This window comes from Asparagus officinalis, chromosome 7 (genome assembly GCF_001876935.1).
Source record: "Asparagus officinalis chromosome 7, Aspof.V1, whole genome shotgun sequence".
Classification (NCBI taxonomy): Eukaryota; Viridiplantae; Streptophyta; class Magnoliopsida; order Asparagales; family Asparagaceae; genus Asparagus; species Asparagus officinalis.
The window spans coordinates 44,817,963-44,828,453 of record NC_033800.1 but is presented as its reverse complement, the minus strand read 5'-3'; the positions used below and the strand labels follow the sequence as shown (position 1 = coordinate 44,828,453).

The following is a 10,491-nucleotide window of genomic DNA, read 5'->3' as shown; positions in this document are numbered from 1 at the left end:
TTAACCCTATTTTAGAGGCTTATAACATAGGAAGTACCAACACTAAAGAAAAAGCAGATGAATTGAAAAGCTTCGCCTTTAATAGCTCAAAGTCTCAAACTAGTATTCTATTTAAACATGTATTATTAGGCTGTAGGCTGAATTAGCTGATATTTGATTGACAATTTAACTCTTGTGAAATTAGGACAACTTTCGGGCAGGAAAAGCTGCATTGTAGAAATAACATAAATCCATCATTCAATGCTCATCATCATAATCATCAAGCTGTCCCGTTAAGTTCCCATTGGGAATTAATGGCATGTCACGTTTCCTGTTTTGTTAATTTCTCAACATATTCAACACTCACCTAGTTAACAAAAGTATTGAGTTTAAAATTTGACTTGACGGACTGTATTTAGTGTTGTATAAGAGATACTTGGATATTTCTCTATGTTATTAGGTATCCTATAAATGGACTTTTTGACAGTAGTCTCCCTGCGTGGGCATAATGGACATAGATAAATCTGTTTCACTTTTATAGTTGACTGGGTTTCCGCTCAATTCAAGCATGTCATAAAATACTAAATTTTGATGGAGGATTTGAGTAGTTTGGCATGTCTATTCATAGGAAGTTAAATGCACTTTGCAAGTCAGAGTTTAGAAGTTTGGTTCTTACAGAAAGTAAAGAGGATGGGGACTTAGCAAGTGAGAATTTTTTTTCAGGATTATTCTTCTTGGCGTTAACTTGAAATTTGCCCCTTATTGTTCCCAAAATGCTCTACTTTTATATAACGAAAGGTTTTCCTAAAATTACTTGTTGATTTACGATATCTGCGTCAATTTATTGCAAAGTCACTTGCATTAAGGGATGACAGTCTTGTTGCATTCTCAGATTTCATCACCTGACTCAGATTTTTTAAGTGTGAAGTGTTTGCTAAGTTGCATATATTTAACAATTAAAGAATTGCTGGATCCCCAACTCTGCACAGTTCTAGTGGTAGTTCTACTTATTAGAAAAGATTTGGAACTATTTCACTGTAATCCACTATGAACGGAGTCATCTGATACACAATTGTCGCTTTAGAAAATATTTAGAACATTCTATCAACACTGCAACTCCTTAGAAGTTTTTTGTTAAAAGTTGGAAGTTTTTTGTTTCCTTCAACATTAATTCCCTTCCTTCTAGAGACACATAAGGGTAAGATTTATACGTCAATGTAAACTTTTGTAAATTGATATTTCTGCTATTAGTTCTTTAGGCCATTTATTTTTACAAAAGAAACAGTTAAAACACAACTCATTATTCATTCTCATTATACCTTTCCTTACCTGTTAACATAATTTATGACAAACATTATGAACAGTCTTTTCCGGTTTGATCAAGTGAACCAGCATTTGACCAAGAAAGTTATGTCCTTTCAGTCTAGAGCAAATAATCTTCTGATGTCAGTACAAAAGAAAACAACAAGACCACAATACTAATTCCACACAACACAACAAGAACCAGTTGAAAGAAATAATCAGAATATAATAAGTAACTAGCTGCTTACCATAGAATAGAACAGATGGACGAATACGACGACAAGTGAGAACTCAAACGCCGCATATGCCCAAACATATTCTCTGCTTGCTGTATTTCACGGAAAAATACATGGAAAACCTAAGAACCAGCATAAGATTTTACTCATAAATTCTTTCTCCAGGAACATAATTACCTAAGACGATTGAAAATACCGATCCCAATAAGCTCAGCGTAAAAGAAAATGGCGCAGCAACCGCAAGTGCACGGTATCTCATATCACGGACCTATAATAGAAGGAAACAGATTAGAGATGCAAATCATCGCAGGGAACATGAACATAATACATACACAGCCTACGTAACTAATGAAAATTTCCATGTAAATGTGATGAACAGGTGGGTGATATACTGTCACAAAAAAAAAACAATTAAAATATCTAATGCAGACTTCATCGATTTTATTCATGTGTATAATTAATTACATGGCCCTAAATGACAAGTAAGTGCTTTGATATTCAAATATGTACGAAAGAGAAACCAATTATCTCATCAATAGCTTAAACTGTGGTTGATAAGTTAATATGTAAACTTAGTACAGAATATATATGAAGAAAGTGAGTGAGGCAGACGAATATGTGCTGCATGGTGCAAACTGGAAATAACTAGATCACAAATTGCAGATTTATCAAGGTTGATTCATCCATAATCATCACTACAGCTAAAGTATTATAGCATGAAACTCTGCATATGTTATAAATCAACCCCAAGTTAAAAAGATTCGAGAATGCACTGTGAAGGAAAAGATATATAATCTACAATATGTATGGTACTTCTCCTGACCAAAAAATTAATGTGTCCAACTGGTACTCGTCTCAATCCATATTCTTAACTTAATACCTCTAGCCATTAGACCAAAACTCTAAAGTTATGGTGAAGATCGAGGATTATAGTTTTATATTGATTCAAACATGCCCCTGCAAGTTGAGCACCCTTTTTTATGGCTCGAAACCAAGACCCAGATGGCGGTGTCAATTTTTAGAAAATCTGCTTTTAATTCGTGGCCAATGGGATTTGAACCTAGGTGGCTCTGATACCATCTCAAATTTAGTCTCTCTAACCATTAGACCAAAACTTCAAAGTTATGGCAAGGGTCGAGAATTATAGTTTTATATTAATTCTAACACGCCATCGCAGGTTGAGCGCCCCTTTTATAGGCTGAAAACCTAGACTCACGTAGCAATAACAATTTTAAAATCCGTATTAAATTCGTGGCCAGCAAGATTCAAACCTGGATTGCTCTGACACCATCTTAATTCTAGTCTCTTTTAACCATTAGACCAAAACTCCAAAGTTATGATGAGAGTCAATGATTATAGTTTCATATTAATTCTAACGCATCAAACACTTGAAAAATATGTAAAATAGTAATCACATTAAAATTACATATAAAATAAAGTATGCTAGACCCCATTCTTGATAAAAACTAACTGTTGTATAAAACATTTTACTACTTTAAGTTTTTCATTTAAGAATAACAGCAATATAAAAAGATAGGTAGGCAGGTAGGCAGATAGATGAGTGTTAAGTATTATGTAAATTGCACTTAAATACCATATAGTTTCACCAATCTTGCTCTTAAATGCACCCTATTGTAAAAGCGAGCATTTAAATGCCCCATTGTTTCTCTGTTAAAAAACAGTAATACCGTTATCATTTTCCTGTAAAGAAGAAAATGTCACTCCCCCCATTAAATCAACCCACCCACAATATTGCCCCATTAATAGTAAAAAGAATTCCCAATTTTTTACCTCCCCCATATTCACTGCACCCAGGAGAAGACATTGGGGAAGAAATCTGCACTAGGGTTACAGATTTGTGGAATTTGGATTTTAAAGATAAAATGAAAGAGTGGGTTAAAATTAGAAGAAAAGAGGTAATATAGGAGAAGGGCGGTTTAATTGCAATTTGGATGAACTTTAGGGGTATAGAACTATAGAAAATACCACCGGACAGCTCACATGGGTATATTCCACGAATATTCTAACGGCTAACTGACAAAGGGCATGAACACGCAACATTTTAAAACTTTGGGGTATTGAAGAGCATGGTTTAAGAATTTTGGGGTGTTTAAGTGCACCATTTTAAAATAGGAGGCACTTATATGCAAGGTTGGTGAAACTATAGGGCATTTAGGTGCAATTTAGCCTTCTATTTATGACTCAACTATACATATATTTAGAAGAAGTAGACATATGTATACGTGTCCGCTAGCTGGATTTTGAACAATTTTCATGTCTGACAGCCCGTGATTGTCACAGCACAAATACCTGTGTCCATGTGTACTGATTTAGTCTACAACCCATTTAGCATAATTATTATTGGAGTAAATATAGTATATAACCCATTTAGCATAATGATTTAATCATAATTATGTGTTGTTTATTCTTTTAGTTATGAAAACTGCACTATTGCCATGAAGTTGAATCTCAATCCTGTAGCAAAGAGAAAATCTTCCAGACATTTTAAAGTTCCCGATATCAACATGGATTAGTAAGGAACAAACAAGTGGTTGTTCAAGTGATGAAACATATCATATATGTTTCCAAAATTGTTTTGCAATAATCATATCAATATCGTCAAAAAAAGGGAGAAGATAGAGATTACAAAAATCTTTCAATGCTTTTTAATTGTTTTATCTTCAAATCCATACTAGTATAAAAAGAGGACTGGGGTGTTAAAACTTTTATTTTCGTTTTTTGCCCTCTCAAATTTTGATAAATTCTAACTATGTCATTATATCTAATTAATCTTTCATTAATCAAATATAACCTCTTATTAATTATTCACTTCCTCACCTTCCTAAATAATTATAATTATAAATAATATTATAACTATTAATTGTTTAGATAAAATAATTTATAAAACAAGTATACACAATTATTAGTAGTAACCAATTAAATTATTATAACAATTATTTATGAATTATAATAAAGTAATTAAAATAATAGTATAAATATAATAATATATTACTAAATACTATTAAGAATCTATACAATAATTCAATTAGCAATAAAATAAATAGAATAAATTTTGAGTCGCATAAATAGTATAATTATTTTAATAATATCACATAAATCATGAATTATACTATTTATTTAGTATTATATTATTAAATAAATAATTTAATATTATTTTTAGAGTATTTTCTCAAAGATTAGTACATGATACTAAATAATCATACTTGGTAATGATTGAAAACTAACATTTTTACAAAAAATTATTTAATATTAATAATAGTACTTTTAATTGTTAATGGTAGTATACTAAAAATTTATAAAATATTTATAGTACTAAATTATTTAAGAGCATAATTAAAAAAATTAAATTAGATAAATATTTTATAGTATATAGTCAGTATAATTATTTTAATGGTATTACTTGAACTAAGAATTATAAATTAAATAAGGTAAATTATAGTAAACCCCCATGAACTTTTAGCATTTTGCAGTAAATAGACCCCGTGAACTATCAAAATCACACTGAACCCTTAATAACTTTTGTAGAAAGCCCATAATATCTTTTAGATAAATTACACCATACCCCCAATAACTTTCAAAATACCTTTTTATACCATTTTTTGGTTCTAATTTATAGGGGTTATTTGCAAAATTTAAAAAGTTATTGGGGTCTTCTTTGAAACAGAAAAGTCATTAGGGGTTTAGTGTAATTTTAAAAGTTCATATGGGCTGAAAGTTCATAAGGGCTTAGTGTAATTTACCCTATTAATAATTATAATGAGAAGTAATCATTACAATATGTTACAAGTATCAAGTTCAACCATCTAGGGAACACAAGGGAAAAGCTAGCAAGATAATGCAGCTTAGTTAATGCAGAATTAAATTAACGACTTTCAAGTTGGAGGGACGTATTTAAGAGAACTTATATAATTTATAGTTTTATTTAAGAATAATTTTAGATTTGAGGACCTACTTTAAAAAAGGTTAACATTGGACGATCATCATAAAAAAAACATTCAATTACAATAAATACACAATAATAATTAATTCATACATTTCTTTTTAAGCAATACTATTATACAATTTTCTTTATTAACACATAGTTTTACTATCCAATAAAAAATTCAAAACTTAAAACATGTACGTTCACGTGCAAAGCACACACATTATACTAGTAACTATTAAAAAACAGTTGAGATATAAAAAACTGTGTTCCTTGAATGACTTTTACACCTAGCTTTAAAGATGGTCAAAGTTTTCTTTACTGTCAGAATAAACATACCAGCAGCTGCTCAAGGAAGAAGAAATAGCACATAGTGCTAATCAAGATCAGCACAACAAGATCCTGCCAGGTTCTGCAGAATTAATGAAAATTTATCATTTGCCAAAAAATTATAAAAATGAATTGTATTTAGGGTAAATTTCACAAAGCCCCCTTAAGTTTGTCCAATGTTCAGACAAGCCCCTAAACTTAAAATTGTCACTTAGCCCCCCTTAAATTTGGGGTGTTTCAGGAAAACCCCAAACGTTTTCAAAAATTTCAGCTAACCCTTCTAACGGTCTTAGATGAACTAGTAAAAGGTAAAATATTATTTTCAAATTAATAATCTAATTATTAAATGAAGTTAACTAATCAACGTCATTTTGGTCAAAACTAGACCACACTTATGGGGGTTTTCTGAAAATTACCTCTAAAATTATTGAAAAGGACATGAAACGGAGTTTTCAACCAGCGGTATTTTGGCCAGTTTGATGGACATGATTTTCACTATACATAATGGTGTTAGTTAGGGGGCTTATCTGACAAACCTTAAGGGGAGTTAAGTGACAATTCTAAAGTTTAGAGGAGTTATCTCAAAAATGACCAAACTTAAGGGGAGTTTATGAATTTTACCCTTGTATTTATCTGATCTAACTGTTACAGGATTGGTTACCAATAGATTTATTTTAGTGGAGCTTTACATAAGAAAATGTCCATAATAAATTTATTCTCATGTGATCTAGAACTAAATTTACCTGGTTACCATTGAGCTGGAATTCTGTCTGGGCTGTGGTTGGCTACTATTTCTTTGAGCAGAACTCTGCACCCGTAATAATGTAACTGGTAAATTCAGAACTTCATGACCACAGACTTCACACTTCTTGTTGCCTCTTATGCTAAACCACTTAACTGCACATTCTTCATGTGTAAGCCTCAGATCACCTTTACAACTGCACTCCATCCTTAGCCAGTTTCCTCCTTCGTTCAACCCAACTAAACAGATTCTACACACAGCCTCTTCTTCAGGAATCTCTTCATCACTGTCATCAATTTGCACAGGAACTGACTGACCTATAGTGGAGTATTAAATGAAGTTACAAATTAAACCCATACAGAAAATGTCTCATAGATAAAGTTAGGTTATTTTTTTCACTAAAACCACATGTAAAAGAGGGCCACAACATGAAGACAACCTTTACAGTTCAATTAATATAGAAACCACATTTAAAGGAGGCATTGTTAGATCAGCCACTTTGACTGATTTTTCGGTGAATCTCCGATTGAAATCCTCAAAATTACCTTACAAAGAAGAAGAAATCTTCTCGATTCATGTATGTTGCTTGTAATTAACTAAAAATCAACCTTGTTTCTTTGTGTTTCATCTACATATTCAATCAAAGTTTCACCAGAAAGTCCTTCAAAGTGGTTGATTGCTATTAAAGCCCCCTTTAAAGGAGTTTATGTAAAATTGAACTTTAAATATGGTTTTTGTATTGTCACCCTATTTTTAAGTGTGGTTTTTTATGAAAAGAACCCCACAAAGTTATATTCACATTGAAAATCAACGAAGTAAAATATTACCATCTGGCTGATCAGCATGTGTAGGTTCCTTTGGAGACGGAAATGATCCAGATCTCACGATAACAATATTTCGCATGGGAACAGACAAGGACCTTGAAACCCTTCTGGGAATTTTTCTTTTCTGAAAATGTTAACTAGAGCAATTTGTTTACAGTATTCGCATATGAAAGCCAAGAAAAAAAATACCAGGTATAACAACAGGAATGAGATAAGGGAAACTAAATACTAATGGAGGAAGGAGAGGACAAATAGAAATAACAAAACAGATAATAGAAGTCCTAGTGGTTTTCTCATGTTCCTTGACAACCAATCCGGATCTGACAATAACAAAAAAAAAAAAACAAAGCCTTTATATCAAATTTGGGGGTTGACTACATGAATCTCATTCTTCCGTTTAGTTCTATTACGGCTGCTTGGAAAAGTTAATAAACATTGCGTCCTTCTTAATTACTTCAAACCAAGTTGTTTTAGGTTTACCTCTAGTCACCGTTGACCTATTAACTATAATCTTCACTTCTCCCCAGTGGTGCGTATAGTGACTCCGTTTTATACGATCAAATCATCTCAATTTACTCTTTCTCATTTATCCTCACCAAGAGCAACCTCTAATCTCCTACAAATGCACTCATTTCTTAATCTCTTAGTATACATCCACAAGACCATTGTAACCAGGGGCAGTTGCACCCCTAACAATCTATAAATTACATATAAACCTTCTACAATTATAATTCGCCCCACATAGTTTTAGGACTTCTGAACCCCACTATGAAATCTCAAGCAAATTTGGCAATTTACTGATTTGTAGCCCATTTTCATTCAGCTCAACTGAAATTAGTATCCCATTTTCATTTAGGTAAATAGACACTTATCGTCCGCCTCCTGAGAAAAATTTTCTGGATCCACCACTGATTGTAACATTCTCATTTTCTCTACACCTATTTTCTACACATGCTAGTGATACCAATATTAAAAAGATTAAGATGATGAAGTTACAGAAATCAAAACGGAGTACATCATAATTAATGAGGGAAATAGAGCTTACGCGGGATATGTGCTTCCCAGTACATAACTCCTCCTGAGCAGAGGTAGGCGAAGGAGACAAATCTGATACCGGTTTAGCTGGAAGTGATGCACATCTTTTCCACGAGAGTCTTGCAACGATATTAGCCAATACAGCATTGTCATGACCCGAGCGATTTTCTTGCTTTGAATCATGTTGTGGATTTAGAAGGGAGCTTTCCTCAACATCAAGTAAAGCGGCTTTGTTTTTAAAGCTAAGCCCTCGTAGAAAACCAAGAGCTCCACCTCCAATAGATGAACTTCCTTTAGAATAATCATGGCTCAGATTCCTAGAAGGTACTTGAAGGGTGAGCTTTGATGACACTCCGCTAGGCCCTTCAGATGATGTACCCTTTTCAACTGAATGTAATTTGCGTTGTTCAGCCTGGAGTATCAACTACCTAAAGTTAACTCAAATACTGAATACTGTAACTTGAAGAACCATGTTAACTAGTAGAAAGCATATAATCAGATAAATTTTTTAAAACACTAGACTATCGATACAGCTGCATACAAGCGTAGTGCAGTCTCAGATATTAGTTTAATGGATAACCATCACTTAAATAACATTCTGACAATTGATTCCATGATTTATCCAAGCTTTAGTGCATGTAAGGGCCGTATAAATAATGATGAAGAAGATTATGCTAAAAAACTTTGGACATCCTGCAATGAAAGCATGTAAGGGCCGTATAAATAATGATGAAGAAGATTATGCTAAAAAACTTTGGACATCCTGCAATGAAAAGTACCAAAAAGTCGAAACTCACATTGGAAGAAGATTATGCTAAAAAACTTTGGACATCCTGCAATGAAAAGTACCAAAAAGTCGAAACTCACATTGTCGTCCAAAATTCTATATGTCAAAACTATAACAGCCCTAAGCCCCTTATATATGTATGCCTACAGATTTTGTAAGCTTTTCCTCTGAACTTAAGAACAGCCAAAAGCTCCTTATATATGTTATCTTGCAGGCTTAGAAACTAACGAAATTGAATGCTTTAAACTCTTTTTTACCCCGGGGAGGTGGGGTGTGCTACAAATTTTATAACTATATAGGAACAATACATCATGAGAATATAAGGACTGCCATTGATTATTTGTTTGCTTTGCCAACTGGTGAATCCATACTGGATTCCTTCTCTACTAGTGAAAAATAATGAGCTCATGAACAAAAGAAGTAAGGGCAGTACCATCACAAAAGTGATATTCCCCCTAATATAGTGGGCAATATCCAAAAAGAATCACAAGGAGAAATTGCATGAGTTAGTAATGGAGAACATTATGCAACGCATGTAGCGATCACCAGGTTCTGGATAAAGCATAGTCTCCCCTCGAAAATGCAGAACTTCTACGCATCAAGATCTAATAGTTGGTTGAGCCTACAAAAGTTGTCAATATAACAAATTGCAGCGTACAACCTCTTCATTTGTTCTACTCATATGAGACAAAAACACCAGCACCCATAACCAAAACACTTTCTTTGTTAATTTCAATTAGCAAGCCTGACAATCTGGAATTTCCATCTCCCCTAAAATATCATAAGCAGAGTTATGGTGGGCCTCTTAAGATAAACAACAAGCTAGCTAATATATTTCTAAATACTAAGAACGATTTGATCTGTATTCTAACTATTAAACCAACTTATATTCTGGTCTTCGAGAATGGACATTCTTAAAACAATGATTTCACTAATATTTTGTGCAATAACTAAAAATAGCTTCAAATAGGCAAAAAAAAACCCCAATAAATTTGCCCAAATCAACAGCACAAGCAAATGGGTTCTTCAGAATCTGTGAACAGAGTTCAAATCAAGCAAATTCACGATGTGGGTTCTCTCAAAATTCACAGAAAATCGTGTAGAAATAAGAGAAAGGAAGGAACGGTCACCTTTTGAGAGGAAGAGGAGGAGGAGGTAGTGGACTGGTTGATGCCACTGGAGGCTGATGCTTGCTCCATCTTCAAAGAGTGAGATTAGAGCAGGTGAAGAGACAACAGTCATGCACTCAGCATTTATTTAAGGGAAGAAATTATTTTTATTGATACTAATAAGTGTTCAGTTTAGTTAGAGGA

General features: G+C 33.0%; 1 protein-coding gene across 1 annotated transcript in view; it reads right to left on the bottom strand.

The window, feature by feature from the left end:
* The window catches only part of LOC109849355, an 11,092-nt gene extending 607 nt beyond the window's left edge, over window positions 1–10,485 (bottom strand). The window contains exons 1-7 of the mRNA XM_020419177.1: window positions 10,309–10,485; window positions 8,402–8,803; window positions 7,360–7,480; window positions 6,534–6,849; window positions 5,800–5,872; window positions 1,695–1,785; window positions 1,530–1,609 (exon numbers count right to left, since the gene is read on the bottom strand). Of these exons, the coding sequence (XP_020274766.1) occupies window positions 1,530–1,609; window positions 1,695–1,785; window positions 5,800–5,872; window positions 6,534–6,849; window positions 7,360–7,480; window positions 8,402–8,803; window positions 10,309–10,377 (1,152 nt within the window). The 5' untranslated portion in view covers window positions 10,378–10,485. The remainder of the gene's footprint in view (window positions 1–1,529; window positions 1,610–1,694; window positions 1,786–5,799; window positions 5,873–6,533; window positions 6,850–7,359; window positions 7,481–8,401; window positions 8,804–10,308) is intronic.